This window comes from Oncorhynchus masou, chromosome 29, assembly GCF_036934945.1.
Source record: "Oncorhynchus masou masou isolate Uvic2021 chromosome 29, UVic_Omas_1.1, whole genome shotgun sequence".
NCBI lineage: Eukaryota > Metazoa > Chordata > Actinopteri > Salmoniformes > Salmonidae > Oncorhynchus > Oncorhynchus masou.
Window position 1 is genome coordinate 19,157,414 of NC_088240.1, and position 20,194 is coordinate 19,177,607.

Below are 20,194 nucleotides of genomic sequence, written 5' to 3' on the forward strand. Positions count from 1 at the left end.
TCCGCGGGAGGCCAACAGGTTATCCAACCGGAACAATAGGTCCACCAGCTGGTCCAGTGTCAGGGTGGTGTCCCTGCAGGCTAGCTCCCGATGAACGTCCTCTTGTAAGCTACACCTGTCGTGATCGATCAGGGCCCACTCATTCCATCCCGCGCCGGACGCCAGAGTTCTAAAGTCCAGCGCAAAATCTTGAGCGCTCCTCATCCCCTGACGTAGATGAAATAGGTGTTCCCCCGCCGCTCTTCCCTCTGGGGGATGATCGAATACCGCCCAGAAACGGTGGGCGAACTCCTCATAATCATCAAACGTCTGACATTCCCTGCCCCAGATGGCGTTGGCCCATTCCAGGGCTTTACCGGTCAGACAGGAGATGAGGGCGTTCACTCTCTCGCGTCCTGAAGGAGCTGGCCGGACAGATTCCAGGTAGAGCTCCAGCTGGAGTAGGAACCCCTGACACCCAGCAGCTGTCCCATCATACGCCCCCAGGAGCGAGAGCTGAATCCCACCGGTAGGTAGTGGTGGAACCTGAGGAGACGACACAGGGTTCACGGGAAAACCCCCTCTCTCCCATCGGTCCATGGTTTGCAGCACGCGATTCATGGCTGTACCCATACTCTGCAGCATGGTCACATGCTGCTGAACGCGCTCCTCCATTTGAAGCGGAGGGCTGGCTGCACCTGCTGACTCCATGTATGTGGTGCGTGATTCTGTCAGAGTCTATCTAAAAGATAGCGAAGGAGTCAGGCACAGGACACAGATAAGAGTAACAATCACTGATTTACTCAATCCAAAACGTAACAAAATCCCGTTCCAAACAAGGACAAAACAGGACTCAAAGAACACACCGGAATACACGAAAGACAATCACGCACAAAACAGAAAGGGAAACCAGAGGGTTAAATAAGGAACATAATTATGAGAACCAGGTGTGTAAAACAGACAAAACAAAAGGAAAAATGAAACATGGATCGGTGGCGGCTAGAAAGCCGGTGACGTCAACCGCCCGAACAAGGAGAGGGAACAACTTCGGGGGAAGTCGTGACATCTGACCCATTTTAAAGCCTAATGTACACCTTCCACTTCAAAATAACATCAATTGAACATCCGCTTCCATCCGCAGCTCCTTGGAAAAGTGTCCTGGAAAAGTGCAAACGTATACGGACAGGAGTGGACATTCGATATTGCATTTTTAGAGCGAACCTAGCATTCAGTCTGTTCCTGATAGAAGCCAGGGATGTCTCCAGGTGTGTGTGTGTGTGTGTGTGTGTGTGTGTGTTTGGTTACCATAGAGGTCCAGGTTCAGTTCCATGGATGGCTCCTCGGTCTCAGGACACACCTGTGGCTGGTTCTTGACCTCCAGATTGCGGCTGAGCCAGCTGGTCTGTTCCAGAGATGACCCCGCCACCCCACCCACCGCCTCCAGGATCTTCTGGGTCACTTCCTACAGGACATCAACATGGTAACCATCATTATCATGCATCTCACACTGTACCCTCTCAATCTTTCGTTTTAATGAAACGTCCGGTCCTGTCCACACATTTCGGTGTAGACATGGGGGGACATGGGCGGACAGGAGCGGACGTTCGATATTGCATAATTTCATTCAATCGGACCTAGCGGATGGCGTGGAAGGTGTACATTAGGCTACAGCTAGGGCTGTGCTACTGTGCTCCATGTCTTACCTGCATGTCTCTAGTGTCCTTCTTATTGTCCAGGTTGGAGAGTCGGTTTACAAAGTCATTGAGGATCCTGTAGTAGGAGAGGAGAAAGATGTCTGTACAGCTATGGAGAAGTAGACTAGAGTGCAATAATATCTTGTTGATTCTGATACAGTAGCAAACCAAAGCATGTCTATTGATGTGGGATGTACTACTTATGTTTGGAAATAACATTTACATTGTTTCAAACAACAGAGTGTGTTACGCTGGGAACAATGTCTACAGTAAAAAAATCAGTATGACCACAGATGTATGCACGCATGGCTGTAAGGTGAGTTATTTGTGAATCGAGTGCTGACGTCATTTCCTGTCACAACTTGTGGACTTGTTTATGTGCTGCTGTGCGTTTTGTTGCTCGTGTAACTTTGCTACCTGCCAACTTTACGTATTTTTTAAATTACCGTTTTATATTTTTATTTATTTTTTCCCCCTCGCTCAACTTTTTTCATTCAACTTTTTCACCCTGGACATGGTTCTACAGGACCTCCACCAGCTGAAGCTAAGTAGTAACATTAACATTATGCCTTCAAATTGCAGTCGCTGTACTCATAATATACAGGAGAACAAATCGCCTTATGGTGAGAATAGCCGTGCTGCAAGCCCAGCTTCAGACGCAATAGTTAAGTAAGGGTAATTTGCCACCATAGGCAAGGCTCTAACTCCTCTAGCTCCACAAGGAGATAGGGTGCAGGCCAGGCAGCAGGCTGTGCCACCAATAGGTACAGATAGTAGTAGAAATCCTCTCGCACAGTCCCCGCAGCCGGACAATTTTGTCATGGCTTCTGGAGGGAAATGCTGTAGGAATGCTCAACTGGTGTCGCTCATTCAGCCGACAGAAACTTTCAACCGGTTCTCCCATTAAGCAACAAGTCGGAGTCAGAGACCGAGCCTTCTCTGGTCTCTCCTCCACCCATTACGGGGTCTGAGACGTTGAAGCCTCCCACCATTAGCTCTGACAAATTGAAAACCCTAGTTATTGGCGACTCCATTACCCGTAGTATTAGATTTTTTTTTTTAAATCATCCAGCGATCATACACTGTTTACCAGGGGCAGGGCTACCGACGTTAAGGCTAATCTGAAGATGGTGCTGGCTAAAGCTAAAACTGGCGAGTGTAGAGAGTATAGGGATATTGTTATCCACGTCGGCACCAACGATGTTAGGATGAAAAAGTCAGCGGTCACCAAGCGCAACATAGCTTCAATCTGTAAATCAGCTGAAAGATGTGTTGGCATCAAGTAATTGTCTCTGGCCCCCTCCCAGTTACGGGGAGTGATGAGCTCTACAGCAGAGTCTCTGGCCCCCTCCCAGTTAGGGGGAGTGATGAGCTCTACAGCAGAGTCTCTGGCCCCTCCCAGTTAGGGGGAGTGATGAGCTCTACAGCTGAGTCTCACAACTCAATCGCTGGTTGAAAACATTTTTCTGCCCCTCCCAAAATATAGAATTTGTAAATAAATTGGCCCTCTTTCTGGGACTCACCTACTAACAGGACCAAGCCTGGCCTGCTGAGGAGTGACAGACTCCATCCTAGCTGGAGTAGTGTTCTCATCTTATCTATGAACATAGACAGGGCTGTAACTCCTCTAGCTCCACAATGAGATAGGGTGCAGGCTCGGCACCAAGCTGTTAGCCATCTTGCCAGCTTAGTGGAGTCTGCCACTAGCACAGTCAGTGTAGTCAGCTCAACTATCCCCATTGAGACCGTGTCTGTGCCTCGAACTAGGTTGGGCAAAACTAAACATGGCGGTGTTCGCCTTCGCAATCTCTCTGGAATAAAGACCTCCTCCATTCCTGTCATTATTGAAAGAGATCGTGATACCTCACCTCAAAATAGGGTGACTTAATGTTAGATCCCTCACTTCCAAGGCAGTTTTAGTCAATTAACTAATCACTGATCATAATCTTAATGTGGTTGGCCTGACTGAAGCATGGCTTAAGCCTGATGAATTTACTGTGTTAAATGAGGCCTCTCCTCCTGGATACATTAGTGACCATATCCCCCGCGCATCCCGCAAAGGCGGAGGTGTTGCTAACATTTACGATACCAAATTTCAATTTACAAAAAAATTTAAAAAAAGACTACGTTTTCGTCTTTTGAGCTTCTCGTCATGAAATCTATGCAGCCTACTCAATCACGTTTATAGCTACTGTTTACAGGCCTCCTGGGCCGTATACAGCGTTCCTTTCCGAGTTCCCTGAATTCCTATCGGACCTTGCAGTCATGGAAGATAATATTCACATTTTTGGTTAATTTAATAGTCACATGTATAAGTACACAGACCCACTCCAAAAGGCTTTTGGAGCCTTTCCTCATAATCCTGGACTATCAGACCACCATTTTATTACGTTTGCAATCGCAACAAATAATCTGCTCAGACACCAGCCAAGGATCATCAAAAACCTTGCTATAAATTCTCGGACAACCCAAAGATTCCTAGATGCCCTTCCAGACTCCCTCCACCTACCCAAGGACGTCGGCGTACAACAAACTGAGGAACTTAATTTAACCTTGCGTTATACCCTAGAAGCAGTCGCACCCCTAAAAACAAAAAACATTTGTCATAAGAAACTAGCTCCCTGGTATACAGAAAATACACGAGCCCTGAAGCAAGCTTCCAGAAAATTGTAACGGAAATGGCGCTACACCAAACTGGAAGTCTTCCGATTTAGCTTGGAAAGATAGGATGATAGAGCAGCAGTGAGGGTACTATCTGTCCATCTTAATTGAGGAGAATAAGAACAATCCTAAATGTATTTTTGATACTGTCGCAAAGCTAACTAAAAAGCAGCATTCCCCAAGAGAGGATGGCTTTCACTTCAGCAGTGATACATTTATGAACTTCTTTGACAAAAAGATCATGATCATAAGAAAGCAAACTACGGACTCCTCTTTAAATCTGCCTATTTCTCCAAAACTCAGTTGTCCTGAGTCTGCACAACACTGCCAGGACCTAGGATCAAGGGAAACACTCAAGTGTTTTAGTACTATATCTCTTGACACATTGATGAAAATAGTCATGGCCTCTAAACCTTCAAGCTTCATACTGGACCCTATTCCAACTAAACTACTGAAAAAGCTGCTTCCTGTGCTTGGCCCTCCTATGTTGAACATAATAAACGGCTCCCTATCCACCGGATGTGTACCAAACTCACTAAAACTGGCAGTAATAAAGCCCCTCTTGAAAAAGCCAAACCTTGACCAAGAAAATATTTTAAAAAGCTAAAATCGGACTATATCGAATCTCCCATTCCTCTCAAACATTTTAGAAAAAGCGGTTGCCCAGCAACTCACTGCCTTCCAGAAGACAAATAATGTATACAAAAACTTCAGTCTGGTTTTAGACCCCATCATAGCACTGAGATCGCACTCGTGAAGGTGGTAAATTACCTTCTAATGGCATCAGACCAGACCATCTGTCCTCGTGCTCCTAGACCTTAGTGCTGTTTTTGATACCATCGATCACCACATTCTTTTGGAGAGATTGTAAAACCCAAATTGGTCTACATGGACAAATTCTGGCCTGGTTTAGATCTTATCTGTCAGAAAGATATCAGTTTGTCTCTGTGGATGGTTTTTCCTCTGACAAATCAACTGTAAGTTTCAGTGTTTCTCAAGGTTCCGTTTTTAGGACCACTATTGTTTTCACTATATATTTTACCTCTTGGTGATGTCATTCGGAAACATAATGTTAACTTTCACTGCTATGTGGACGATACACAGCTGTACATTTCGATGAAACATGGTGAAGCCCCAAAATTGCCCTCCCTGGAAGCCAGTGTTTCAGACATAAGGAAGTGGATGGCAGCAAATGTTTTACTTTTAAACTCGTACAAAACAGAGATGCTAGTTCTAAGTCCCAATAAACAAAGACCCTGATCTCTCTTTTGACAAACATATCAAGACTATTTCCATCTACGTAACATTGCAAAAATCAGAAACTTTGTCCAAAAATGATGCAGAAAAATTAATCCATGCTTTTGCCACTTCTAGATTAGACTACTGCAATGCTCTACTTTCCGGCTACCCGGATAAAGCACTAAATAAACTTCAGTTAGTGCAAAACACGGCTGCTAGAATCTTGACTAGAACCCAAGACATTTGATCACTTAAGGCTAGGGCTGATTTCAAGGTTTTACTGCTAACCTACAAAGCATTACATGGGCTTGTGCCAATCTATCTTTCTGAGTTGGTCCTGCCATACATACCTACACGTACACTACGGTCACAAGATGCAAGCCTCCTTATTGTCCCTAGATTTTCTAAGCAAACAGCTGGAGGCAGAGCTTTCTCCTATAGACCTCCATTTTTATGGAATGGTCTGCCTATCCATGTGAGAGACGCAGACTCGGTCTCGACTATCTGCCTCTAACTCTATTACAGTGGCTGAGTCACTGGCTGAGTCACTGGCTAACTGGTGCTCTTCCATGCCGTCCCTAGGAGGGGTGCGTCACTTGAGTGGGTTGAGGCACTGACGTGATCTTCCTGTCCGGGTTGGCGCCCCCCTCGGGTTCGTGCCGTGGGGGAGATCTTCGTGGGCTATACTCAGCCTTGTCTCAGGGTATTAAGTTGGTGGATTGAAGATATCCCTCTAGTGGTGCGGGTGCTGTGGCAAAGTGGGTGGGGTTATATCCTGCTTGGATGGCGGACAGGGCCACAGTGTCTCCTGACACCTCCCGTCTCAGCCTCCAGTATTTATGCTGCAATAGTTTATGTCGGGGGGCTAGGGTCAGTCTGTTATATCTGGAGTATTTCTCCTGTCTTATCCGGTGTTCTGTCTTCTCTCTCAGCCCTAGCACCATGCCTGATGACTCCTTGCTGTCCCCAGTCCACCTGGTCGTGCTGCTGCTCCAGATTCAACTGCCTGCGGCTATGAAACCCTGACCTGTTCACCAGACGTGCTACCTTGTCCCAGACACACACACACACACACACACGCTGTCTCTAACTCTGAATGATCGGCTATGAAAAGCCAACTGACATTTACTCTTGAGGTGCTGACCTGTTGCACCCTCTACAACCACTGTGATTATTATTATTTGACCCTGCTGGTCATCTGTGAACATTTGAACATCTTTGCCATGTACTGTTATAATCTCTACCGGGCACAGCCAGAAGAGGACTGGCCACCCCTCAGAGCCTGGTTCCGCTCTAGGTTTCTTCCTAGGTTCCTGCCTTTCTTGGGAGTTTTTCCTAGCCAACATGCTTCTACATCTGCATTGCTTGCTGTTTGGGGTTTTAGGCTGGGTTTCTGAATAGCACTTTGTGACATTGGCTGATGTAAAAAGGGCTTCATAAAATCACGTCATTGATTGATTAGTCGCTTCGGATAAAAAAAAAGTCTGCTAAATGGCATATGTTATGTGATCAATAACTGAGACCGGTTTCTGGACATCAAGTGAACAGTTTAGTACATGTGTCAGACGGATAAGAAGTTGACGACTAACCCCAGCAGCAGGAAGTGTCCGGGCGGAGCCAGGTTGAGCTGCACAGACTCTCTGAGGAGACTGAGGAGGGGTGCCACATTCTCCTGGAGCACCTGAGCTGGAATACTACCAAAGACAAAGAGACAGAGACAGACAGACAGAAGGGTGGTGAAACATTGTTAAATAATATCACATGTAGGCAAGAACTGAAGTGTATTACTAACTACATGGCAGTATGTCGTTGTTTGTTACCTCTGGGTGTAGGCATAGCTGAACTGTAGCATGGGGATGTCTACCAGGGTGGACTTCTGCCACACAGACGAAGGAGACACAGAAGGGAGTTGCATCAACTATGACCTTCAGATGACCACTATACCACCATGTCATTTCTCTCTGAGTTAACAGTCAATTCTTTGTGTGTGTGCAAACCTGGTCTCCTTTGATCTGGTGGGGTTTCTTTACCACCTCTTTGACCATCTGCAGGATGTTGTCTGTATGGAGCGTTCCCAGGGACTTCACCAGATCCACAATGGTCAGATGAGACTCACTGGACACAGGCAATATCTACAGAGATATGGAGAGCGAGAGAAAGAGAGAGGAGGAGATAGAGAGAGGGGGGGCATACTTTGTGTCACCCTCTTGTTGTGATGGAAGGTGTGTGTGTGTGTGTGTGTGTATGTATATGTCACCCTCTTGTTGTGATGGAAGGTGTGTGTGTATGTATGTATGTATGTATGTATGTATGTGCCATCCTCTTGTTGTGATGGAAGGGGTGTGTGTGTATATATATGTGGCACCCTCTTGTTGTGATGGAAGGTGTGTGTGTGTATATATATGTGGCACCCTCTTGTTGTGATGGAAGGTGTGTGTGTGTGTGTGTGTGTATTGTGACGGCCCTGAACAGTCTCAGTGCTTCTCCTTCCAATAGGGTGCTTTCCCTTTAATTCCCAATTAAATAGCCAGCATCAGCTGCGCAAAAGTGAGGTTGTGATGGAGACGTGAATGAGGATGTGTTCAACCCTCAGTTTCAAAGCTTCTCTATTCCGTTTGTTTTGTTGCCGTTAAACATGTTTTGTAGCCTAATAGAGTTTACCCAGGATCGGATCCACTCTTTGCGTCCGTGGACTACACCTCTCTGTTATTCGTCTGTTGGCGGATTGGATTGTGACCGACTGACTACAACCTTTTTGTATACGGTATTTCATTTCATTTGTTTTGATGTGATGTATACTGTGATGATTTAGGTAGTTAGTTGTAGTTGAGGACTTAGTAAGAGTTGATACAATTATTTTACCACAGAACTTTAAAGCGTATGTTTAATACTGGGTTTATGCTACACGGAATGAACGGACAAACATTGCGTGACAAAAGTCACTTGAGTTCACTGAACTCCTTTACCGGGCTGGACTCTTTAGGCCCGAGGTACAGGACATTTCTAGAAGAACCAGAACTCATTGTGTTATATTATTATATGTGTGTGTAATCATTGATGTTGCTAATACAACCCACGCAAAAGAATATAGTTGTTTTTGAAGTTCTTTCCAATGTTTTAACTGTTTATGAAAAGTTTATTTCCATCCTGACTTTTACATATGTCCTTTGTATTGGTGTAGACTTGACGGACCAGATGGGACTCATTCCCTCCCAAACTAAAAGGAAAAACCAATGTTTTCTCTGGTAGGCACAACCTACCTGGCACCCCTATAAATAATAACCTCAAGTCAAAACCGTTACAGTATGTATGTGTCACCCTCTTGTTGTGATGGAAGGTGTGTGTGTGTATGTATGTACAGTGCCTTGCGAAAGTATTCGGCCCCCTTGAACTTTGCGAACTTTTGCCACATTTCAGGCTTCAAACAAAGATACAGCTTTATATTTTTTTTGTGAAGAATCAACAAGTGGGACACAATCATGAAGTGGAACGACATTTATTGGATATTTCAAACTTTTTTAACAAATCAAAAACTGAAAAATTGGGCGTGCAAAATTATTCAGCCCCCTTAAGTTAATACTTTGTAGCGCCACCTTTTGCTGCGATTACAGCTGTAAGTCGCTTGGGGTATGTCTCTATCAGTTTTGCACATCGAGAGACTGACATTTTTTCCCATTCCTCCTTGCAAAACAGCTCGAGCTCAGTGAGGTTGGATGGAGAGCATTTGTGAACAGCAGTTTTCAGTTCTTTCCACAGATTCTCAATTGGATTCAGGTCTGGACTTTGACTTGGCCATTCTAACACCTGGATATGTTTATTTGTGAACCATTCCATTGTAGATTTTGCTTTATGTTTTGGATCATTGTCTTGTTGGAAGACAAATCTCCGTCCCAGTCTCAAGTCTTTTGCAGACTCCATCAGTTTTTCTTCCAGAATGGTCCTGTATTTGGCTCCATCCATCTTCCCATCAATTTTAACCATCTTCCCTGTCCCTGCTGAAGAAAAACAGTCCCAAACCATGATGCTGCCACCACCATGTTTGACAGTGGGTATGGTGTGTTCAGGGTGATGAGCTGTGTTGCTTTTACGCCAAACATAAAGTTTTGCATTATTGCCAAAAAGTTAAATTTTGGTTTCATCTGACCAGAGCACCTTCTTCCACATGTTTGGTGTGTCTCCCAGGTGGCTTGTGGCAAACTTTAAACGACACTTTTTATGGATATCTTTAAGAAATGGCTTTCTTCTTGCCACTCTTCCATAAAGGCCAGATTTGTGCAATATACGACTGATTGTTGTCCTATGGACAGAGACTCCCACCTCAGCTGTAGATCTCTGCAGTTCATCCAGTGATCATGGGCCTCTTGGCTGCATCTCTGATCAGTCTTCTCCTTGTATGAGCTGAAAGTTTAGAGGGACGGCCAGGTCTTGGTAGATTTGCAGTGGTCTGATACTCCTTCCATTTCAATATTATTGCTTGCACAGTGCTCCTTGGGATGTTTAAAGCTTGGGAAATCTTTTTGTATCCAAATCCAGCTTTAAACTTCTTCACAACAGTATCTCGGACCTGCCTGGTGTGTTCCTTGTTCTTCATAATATAATAATAATAATAATAATAATAATAATAATAATAATAAATAATAATAATATATCCCATTTAGCAGACGCTTTTGTCCAAAGCGACTTACAAGTCGGCTGGGGCCACTACTTTTTTACATATGGGTGGTCCCAGCGGGAATCGAACCCACGACGCTTGGCGTTGCAAGCGCCATGCTCTACCGACTGAGCCACACAGCTCTCTGCGCTTTTAACGGACCTCTGAAACTATCACAGTGCAGGTGCATTTATACGGAGACTTGATTACACACAGGTGGATTGTATTTATCATCATTAGTCATTTAGGTCAACATTGGATCATTCAGAGATCCTCACTGAACTTCTGGAGAGAGTTTGCTGCACTGAAAGTAAAGGGGCTGAATAATTTTGCACGCCCAATTTTTCAGTTTTTAATTTGTTAAAAAAGTTTGAAATATCCAATAAATGTCGTTCTACTTCATGATTGTGTCCCACTTGTTGTTGATTCTTCACAAAAAAATACAGTTTTATATCTTTATGTTTAGAGCCTGAAATGTGGCAAAAGGTCGCAAAGTTCAAGAGGGCCGAATACTTTCGCAAGGCACTGTATGTATGTATGTATGTATGTATGTATGTATGTGTCACCTTCTTGTTGTGATGGGAGATGTGTGTGTGTGCGTGCGTGCGTGCGTGCGTGCGTGCGTGCGTGCGTGTATGTGTCACCCTCTTGTTGTGATGGGAGGTGTGTGTGTGAGTATATGTATGTGTCACCCTCTTGTTGTGATGGGAGGTGTGTGTGTGAGTATATGTATGTGTCACCCTCTTGTTGTGATGGAAGGTGTGTGTGTGTGTGTGAGTATATGTCACCCTCTTGTTGTGATGGGAGGTGTGTGTGTGAGTATATGTATGTGTCACCCTCTTGTTGTGATGGGAGGTGTGTGTGTGAGTATATGTATGTGTCACCCTCTTGATGTGATGGAAGGTGTGTGTGTGTGTGTGAGAGTATATGTCACCCTCTAGTTGTGATGGGAGGTCTGTCTGTGAGTATATAATTATGTGTCACCCTTTTGTTGTGATGGAAGTTGTGTGTGTGTGAGAGTATATGTCACCCTCTTGTTGTGATGGAAGGTGTGTGTATGTATGTGTCGCCCTCTTGTTGTGATGGAAGGTGTGTGTGTGTTTGTGTGTGTATGTATGCGTCACCCTCTTGTTGTGATGGAAGGTGTGTGTGTGTGTGTGTGAGTATATGTATATGTCACCCTCTTGTTGTGATGGGAGGTGTGTGTGTGTGTGTATATGTATGTGTCACCGTCTTGTTGTGATGGGAGGTGTGTGTATGTGTGTGTATGTATGTGTCACCGTCTTGTTGTGATGGGAGGTGTGTGTATGTGTGTGTATGTATGTGTCACCGATTTGTTGTAATGGGAGGTGTATGTATGTATGTATGTATGTATGTATGTATGTATGTATGTATGTATGTATGTATGTATGTATGTGTCACCGTCTTGTTGTGATGGTAGGTGTGTGTATGTATGTGTGTGTGTGTGTCACCCTCTTGTTGTGATGGAAGGTGTGTGTGTGTATGTATATGTATGTGTCACCCTCTTGTTGTGATGGAAGGTGTGTGTGTGTGTATGTATCGCCCTCTTGTTGTGATGGAAGGTGTGTGTGTGTGTATATGTATCGCCCTCTTGTTGTGATGGAAGGTGTGTGTGTGTGTATGTGTCACCTTCTTGTTGTGATGGAAGGTGTGTGTGTGTGTATGTGTCGCCCTCTTGTTGTGATGGATGGTGTGTGTGTGTGTATGTGTCGCCCTCTTGTTGTGTTGGAAGGTGTGTGTGTGTGTATATGTATGTGTCACCGTCTTGTTGTGATGGGAGGTGTGTGTATGTGTGTGTATGTATGTGTCACCGTCTTGTTGTGATGGGAGGTGTGTGTATGTGTATGTGTGGTTCCGGTTGGAGCGAGCGGTCGCATCTACACTTCGGTCCGCAGGAAATGCTGCTAGCTAGCTAGCCAACAGCTAGCCAACCTCTACCGAATTGAACTCCAACTACCCGGTCAACATTCCGCGTCGCTCCACAGGTAGTATCACATTTTTCATTTCACTTCATTACAGTACAACGGTTTGATTTGTTTGATCGTAGCTAGCCAGCTACATAGCCGTCTTTGTATCTAAGACAATTGTGTAGTCTAGAGCGATTTTCTAGGTTAGCTGGCCAGCTATTGTCGGTCTTTCAACGTAGCTAGCCAGCTAGCCCCCGAATAGCAGCACTGTAGTAACTATTACAGTACAACGGTTTGTTTTGTTTGATCGTAGCTAGCTAGCTACATAGCCGTCTTTGTATCTAAGACAATTGTGTAGCCTAGAGCGATTTTCTAGGTTAGCTGGCCAGCTATTGTCGTTCTCTTAACGTAGCTAGCCAGCTAGCCCCCGAATAGCAGCACTGTAGTAACTATTACAGTACAATGGTTTGTTTTGTTTGATCGTAGCTAGCTAGCTACATAGCCGTCTTTGTATCTAAGTCAATTGTTTAGCCTAGAGCGATTTTCTAGGTTAGCTACATCGCAGCCACTACCAGCTAGCCTACTCCAGCAGTACTGTATCATTTCAATCATTTTAGTCTATAAGATTCTTGCTACGTAAGCTTAACTTTCTGAACATTCGAGACGTGTAGTCCACTTGTCATTCCAATCTCCTTTGCATTAGCGTAGCCTCTTCTGTACCCTGTCAACTATGTGTCTATCTATCCCTGTTCTCTCCTCTCTGCACAGACCATACAAACGCTCCACACCGCGTGGCCGCGGCCACCCTAATCTGGTGGTCCCAGCGCGCACGACCCACGTGGAGTTCCTGGTCTCCGGTAGCCTCTGGAACTGCCGATCTGCGGCCAACAAGGCAGAGTTCATCTCAGCCTATGCCTCCCTCCAGTCCCTCGACTTCCTGGCACTGACGGAAACATGGATCACCACAGATAACACTGCTACTCCTACTGCTCTCTCTTCGTCCGCCCACGTGTTCTCGCACACCCCGAGAGCTTCTGGTCAGCGGGGTGGTGGCACCGGGATCCTCATCTCTCCCAAGTGGTCATTCTCTCTCTCTCCCCTTACCCATCTATCTATCGCCTCCTTTGAATTCCATGCTGTCACAGTTACCAGCCCTTTCAAGCTTAACATCCTTATCATTTATCGCCCTCCAGGTTCCCTCGGAGAGTTCATCAATGAGCTTGATGCCTTGATAAGCTCCTTTCCTGAGGACGGCTCACCTCTCACAGTCCTGGGCGACTTTAACCTCCCCACGTCTACCTTTCACTCATTCCTCTCTGCCTCCTTCTTTCCACTCCTCTCCTCTTTTGACCTCACCCTCTCACCTTCCCCCCCTACTCACAAGGCAGGCAATACGCTCGACCTCATCTTTACTAGATGCTGTTCTTCCACTAACCTCATTGCAACTCCCCTCCAAGTCTCCGACCACTACCTTGTATCCTTTTCCCTCTCGCTCTCATCCAACACTTCCCACACTGCCCCTACTCGGATGGTATCGCGCCGTCCCAACCTTCGCTCTCTCTCCCCGCTACTCTCTCCTCTTCCATCCTATCATCTCTTCCCTCTGCTCATACCTTCTCCAACCTTTCTCCTGAGTCTGCCTCCTCAACCCTCCTCTCTTCCCTTTCTGCATCCTTTGACTCTCTATGTCCCCTATCCTCCAGGCCGGCTCGGTCCTCCCCTCCCGCTCCGTGGCTCGATGACTCATTGCGAGCTCACAGAACAGAGCTCCGGGCAGCCGAGCGGAAATGGAGGAAAACTCGCCTCCCTGCGGACCTGGCATCCTTTCACTCCCTCCTCTCTACATTTTCCTCCTCTGTCTCTGCTGCTAAAGCCACTTTCTACCACTCTAAATTCCAAGCATCTGCCTCTAACCCTAGGAAGCTCTTTGCCACCTTCTCCTCCCTCCTGAATCCTCCTCCCCCCCCTCCTCCCTCTCTGCAGATGACTTCGTCAACCATTTTGAAAAGAAGGTCGACGACATCCGATCCTCGTTTGCTAAGTCAAACGACACCGCTGGTTCTGCTCACACTGCCCTACCCTGTGCTCTGACCTCTTTCTCCCCTCTCTCTCCAGATGAAATCTCGCTTCTTGTGACGGCCGGCCGCCCAACAACCTGCCCGCTTGACCCTATCCCCTCCTCTCTTCTCCAGACCATTTCCGGGGACCTTCTCCCTTACCTCACCTCGCTCATCAACTCATCCCTGACCGCTGGCTACGTCCCTTCCGTCTTCAAGAGAGCGAGAGTTGCACCCCTTCTGAAAAAACCTACACTCGATCCCTCCGATGTCAACAACTACAGACCAGTATCCCTTCTTTCTTTTCTCTCCAAAACTCTTGAACGTGCCGTCCTTGGCCAGCTCTCCCGCTATCTCTCTCAGAATGACCTTCTTGATCCAAATCAGTCAGGTTTCAAGACTAGTCATTCAACTGAGACTGCTCTTCTCTGTATCACGGAGGCGCTCCGCACTGCTAAAGCTAACTCTCTCTCCTCTGCTCTCATCCTTCTAGACCTATCGGCTGCCTTCGATACTGTGAACCATCAGATCCTCCTCTCCACCCTCTCCGAGTTGGGCATCTCCGGCGCGGCCCACGCTTGGATTGCGTCCTACCTGACAGGTCGCTCCTACCAGGTGGCGTGGCGAGAATCTGTCTCCTCGCCACGCGCTCTCACCACTGGTGTCCCCCAGGGCTCTGTTCTAGGCCCTCTCCTATTCTCGCTATACACCAAGTCACTTGGCTCTGTCATAACCTCACATGGTCTCTCCTATCATTGCTATGCAGACGACACACAATTAATCTTCTCCTTTCCCCCTTCTGATGACCAGGTGGCGAATCGCATCTCTGCATGTCTGGCAGACATATCAGTGTGGATGACGGATCACCACCTCAAGCTGAACCTCGGCAAGACGGAGCTGCTCTTCCTCCCGGGGAAGGACTGCCCGTTCCATGATCTCGCCATCACGGTTGACAACTCCATTGTGTCCTCCTCCCAGAGCGCTAAGAACCTTGGCGTGATCCTGGACAACACCCTGTCGTTCTCAACCAACATCATGGCGGTGGCCCGTTCCTGTAGGTTCATGCTCTACAACATCCGCAGAGTACGACCCTGCCTCACACAGGAAGCGGCGCAGGTCCTAATCCAGGCACTTGTCATCTCCCGTCTGGATTACTGCAACTCGCTGTTGGCTGGGCTCCCTGCCTGTGCCATTAAACCCCTACAACTCATCCAGAACGCCGCAGCCCGTCTGGTGTTCAACCTTCCCAAGTTCTCTCACGTCACCCCGCTCCTCCGCTCTCTCCACTGGCTTCCAGTTGAAGCTCGCATCCGCTACAAGACCATGGTGCTTGCCTACGGAGCTGTGAGGGGAACGGCACCGCAGTACCTCCAGGCTCTGATCAGGCCCTACACCCAAGCAAGGGCACTGCGTTCATCCACCTCTGGCCTGCTCGCCTCCCTACCATTGAGGAAGTACAGTTCCCGCTCAGCCCAGTCAAAACTGTTCGCTGCTCTGGCCCCCAATGGTGGAACAAACTCCCTCACGACGCCAGGACAGCGGAGTCAATCACCACCTTCCGGAGACACCTGAAACCCCACCTCTTCAAGGAATACCTAGGATAAGATAAGTAATCCTTCTCACCACCCCCCCCCTTAATGATTTAGATGCACTATTGTAAAGTGGCTGTTCCACTGGATGTCAGAAGGTGAATTCACCAATTTGTAAGTCGCTCTGGATAAGAGCGTCTGCTAAATGACTTAAATGTAAATGTATGTCACCGTCTTGTTGTGATGGGAGGTGTATGTATGTATGTATGTATGTATGTATGTATGTGTCACCGTCTTGTTGTGATGGAAGGTGTGTGTGTGTGTGTATGTATATGTATGTGTCACCCTCTTGTTGTGATGGAAGGTGTGTGTGTGTGTGTGTGTGTGTGTCACACTCGTTGTGATGGAAGGTGTGTGTGTGTATGTATGTGTATGTGTCACCCTCTTGTTGTGATGGAAGGTGTGTGTGTGTGTATGTATCGCCCTCTTGTTGTGATGGAAGGTGTGTGTGTGTGTATATGTATGTGTCGCCCTCTTGTTGTGATGGAAGGTGTGTGTGTGTGTGTGTGTGTGTATGTGTATGTGTCGCCCTCTTGTTGTGATGGAAGGTGTGTGTGTGTGTGTGTGTGTGTGTGTGTGTGTGTGTGTGTCACACTCTTGTTGTGATGGAAGGTGTGTGTGTGTGTATGTGTATGTGTCGCCCTCTTGTTGTGATGGAAGGTGTGTGTATGTGTATGTGTCGCCCTCTTGTTGTGATGGAAGGTGTGTGTGTGTGTATGTATGTGTCGCCCTCTTGTTGTGATGGAAGGTGTGTGTGTGTATGTGTCGCCCTCTTGTTGTGATGGAAGGTGTGTGTGTGTGTATATGTATGTGTCGCCCTCTTGTTGTGATGGAAGGTGTGTGTGTGTGTGTATATGTATGTGTCGCCCTCTTGTTGTGATGGAAGGTGTGTGTGTGTGTATATGTGTCGCCCTCTTGTTGTGATGGAAGGTGTGTGTGTGTGTGTATGTATGTGTCGCCCTCTTGTTGTGATGGAAGGTGTGTGTGTGTGTGTGTGTGTGTATGTGTCGCCCTCTTGTTGTGATGGAAGGTGTGTGTGTGTGTGTGTGTGTATGTGTCGCCCTCTTGTTGTGATGGAAGGTGTGTGTGTGTGTGTGTATGTGTCGCCCTCTTGTTGTGATGGAAGGTGTGTGTGTGTGTGTGTATGTGTCGCCCTCTTGTTGTGATGGAAGGTGTGTGTGTGTGTGTGTGTATGTGTCGCCCTCTTGTTGTGATGGAAGGTGTGTGTGTGTGTGTGTATGTGTCGCCCTCTTGTTGTGATGGAAGGTGTGTGTGTGTGTGTATGTGTAGCCCTCTTGTTGTGATGGAAGGTGTGTGTGTGTGTGTGTATGTGTCGCCCTCTTGTTGTGATGGAAGGTGTGTGTGTGTGTGTATGTGTCGCCCTCTTGTTGTGATGGAAGGTGTGTGTGTGTTTGTATGTGTCGCCCTCTTGTTGTGATGGAAGGTGTGTGTGTGTGTGTATGTGTCGCCCTCTTGTTGTGATGGAAGGTGTGTGTGTGTGTGTATGTGTCGCCCTCTTGTTGTGATGGAAGGTGTGTGTGTGTGTGTATGTGTCGCCCTCTTGTTGTGATGGAAGGTGTGTGTGTGTGTGTAGCCCTCTTGTTGTGATGGAAGGTGTGTGTGTGTGTGTGTGTATGTGTAGCCCTCTTGTTGTGATGGAAGGTGTGTGTGTGTGTGTGTGTGTATGTGTCGCCCTCTTGTTGTGATGGAAGGTGTGTGTGTGTGTGTATGTGTCGCCCTCTTGTTGTGATGGAAGTGTGTGTGTGTGTGTGTATGTGTCGCCCTCTTGTTGTGATGGAAGGTGTGTGTGTGTGTGTATGTGTCGCCCTCTTGTTGTGATGGAAGGTGTGTGTGTGTGTGTATGTGTCGCCCTCTTGTTGTGATGGAAGGTGTGTGTGTGTGTGTATGTGTCGCCCTCTTGTTGTGATGGAAGGTGTGTGTGTGTGTGTATGTGTCGCCCTCTTGTTGTGATGGAAGGTGTGTGTGTGTGTGTATGTGTCGCCCTCTTGTTGTGATGGAAGGTGTGTGTGTGTGTGTATGTGTCGCCCTCTTGTTGTGATGGAAGGTGTGTGTGTGTGTGTGTATGTGTCGCCCTCTTGTTGTGATGGAAGTGTGTGTGTGTGTGTATGTGTCGCCCTCTTGTTGTGATGGAAGGTGTGTGTGTGTGTGTATGTGTCGCCCTCTTGTTGTGATGGAAGGTGTGTGTGTGTGTGTGTGTGTCGCCCTCTTGATGTGATGGAAGGTGTGTGTGTGTGTGTGTGTGTCGCCCTCTTGTTGTGATGGAAGGTGTGTGTGTGTGTGTCGCCCTCTTGTTGTGATGGAAGGTGTGTGTGTGTGTGTCGCCCTCCTGTTGTGATGGAAGGTGTGTGTGTGTGTGTGTGTGTGTGTGTCGCCCTCTTGTTGTGATGGAAGGTGTGTGTGTGTGTATGTGTCGCCCTCTTGTTGTGATGGAAGGTGTGTGTGTGTGTGTTCATGTGTCGCCCTCTTGTTGTGATGGAAGGTGTGTGTATGTGTCGCCCTCTTGTTGTGATGGAAGGTGTGTGTATGTGTCGCCCTCTTGTTGTGATGGAAGGTGTGTGTGTGTGTGTGTGTGTATGTGTCGCCCTCTTGTTGTGATGGAAGGTGTGTGTGTGTGTGTGTGTATGTGTCGCCCTCTTGTTGTGATGGAAGGGTGTGTGTGTGTGTGTGTCGCCCTCTTGTTGTGATGGAAGGTGTGTGTGTGTGTGTCGCCCTCTTGTTGTGATGGAAGGTGTGTGTGTGTGTGTCGCCCTCTTGTTGTGATGGAAGGTGTGTGTGTGTGTGTCGCCCTCTTGTTGTGATGGAAGGTGTGTGTGTGTGTGTCGCCCTCTTGTTGTGATGGAAGGTGTGTGTGTCGCCCTCTTGTTGTGATGGAAGGTGTGTGTGTCGCCCTCTTGTTGTGATGGAAGGTGTGTGTGTCGCCCTCTTGTTGTGATGGAAGGTGTGTGTGTGTGTGTCGCCCTCTTGTTGTGATGGAAGGTGTGTGTGTGTGTGTGTCGCCCTCTTGTTGTGATGGAAGGTGTGTGTGTGTGTGTCGCCCTCTTGTTGTGATGGAAGGTGTGTGTGTGTGTGTCGCCCTCTTGTTGTGATGGAAGGTGTGTGTGTGTGTGTGTATGTGTCGCCCTCTTGTTGTGATGGAAGGTGTGTGTGTGTGTGTATGTGTCGCCCTCTTGTTGTGATGGAAGGTGTGTGTGTGTGTGTATGTGTCGCCCTCTTGTTGAGATGGAAGGTGTGTGTGTGTGTGTGTATGTGTCGCCCTCTTGTTGAGATGGAAGGTGTGTGTGTGTGTGTATGTGTCGCCCTCTTGTTGTGATGGAAGGTGTGTGTGTGTGTATGTGTCGCCCTCTTGTTGTGATGGAAGGTGTGTGTGTGTGTGTGTGTGTGTATGTGTCGCCCTCTTGTTGTGATGGAAGGTGTGTGTGTGTGTATATGTGTCGCCCTCTTGTTGTGATGGAAGGTGTGTGTGTGTGTATGTGTCGCCCTCTTGTTGTGATGGAAGGTGTGTGTGTGTGTGTGTGTATGTGTCGCCCTCTTGTTGTGATGGAAGGTGTGTGTGTGTGTGTGTATGTGTCGCCCTCTTGTTGTGATGGAAGGTGTGTGTGTGTGTGTATGTGTCGCCCTCTTGTTGAGATGGAAGGTGTGTGTGTGTGTGTGTATGTGTCGCCCTCTTGTTGTGATGGAAGGTGTGTGTGTGTGTATGTGTCGCCCTCTTGTTGTGATGGAAGGTGTGTGTGTGTGTATGTGTCGCCCTCTTGTTGTGATGGAAGGTGTGTGTGTGTGTATGTGTCGCCCTCTTGTTGTGATGGAAGGTGTGTGTGTGTGTATGTGTCGCCCTCTTGTTGTGATGGAAGGTGTGTGTGTGTGTATGTGTCGCCCTCTTGTTGTGATGGAAGGTGTGTGTGTGTGTGTATGTGTCGCCCTCTTGTTGTGATGGAAGGTGTGTGTGTGTGTATGTGTCGCCCTCTTGTTGTGATGGAAGGTGTGTGTGTGTATGTGTCGCCCTCTTGTTGTGATGGAAGGTGTGTGTGTGTATGTGTCGCCCTCTTGTTGTGATGGAAGGTGTGTGTGTGTGTGTGTGTGTGTGTGTATGTATGTATGTATGTGTCACCCTCTTGTTGTGATGGAAGGTGTGTGTGTGTGTGTGTGTGTGTGTGTGTGTGTGTGTGTGTGTGTGTGTGTGTGTGTGTATGTATGTATGTATGTGTCACCCTCTTGTTGTGATGGAAGTGTGTGTGTGTGTGTGTGTGTGTGTGTGTGTGTATGTATGTATGTGTCACCCTCTTGTTGTGATGGAAGGTGTGTGTGTGTGTGTGTGCGTGAGTATGTGTCGCCCTCTTGTTGTGATGGAATGTGTGTGTGTGAGTATATGTATGTGTCG

General features: G+C 47.2%; 1 protein-coding gene across 2 annotated transcripts in view; it reads right to left on the reverse strand.

Moving 5' to 3' along the window:
• Window positions 1-20,194, reverse strand: part of LOC135519129 (protein dopey-2-like) — an 80,121-nt gene that overhangs the window by 13,392 nt on the left and 46,535 nt on the right. For both annotated transcript variants that reach the window (XM_064944197.1, XM_064944196.1), the window contains 5 exons: window positions 7,571-7,705; window positions 7,394-7,449; window positions 7,163-7,267; window positions 1,683-1,749; window positions 1,285-1,441 (listed from right to left, as the gene is read on the reverse strand). In XM_064944197.1, the coding sequence (XP_064800269.1) occupies window positions 1,285-1,441; window positions 1,683-1,749; window positions 7,163-7,267; window positions 7,394-7,449; window positions 7,571-7,705 (520 nt within the window). The remainder of the gene's footprint in view (window positions 1-1,284; window positions 1,442-1,682; window positions 1,750-7,162; window positions 7,268-7,393; window positions 7,450-7,570; window positions 7,706-20,194) is intronic.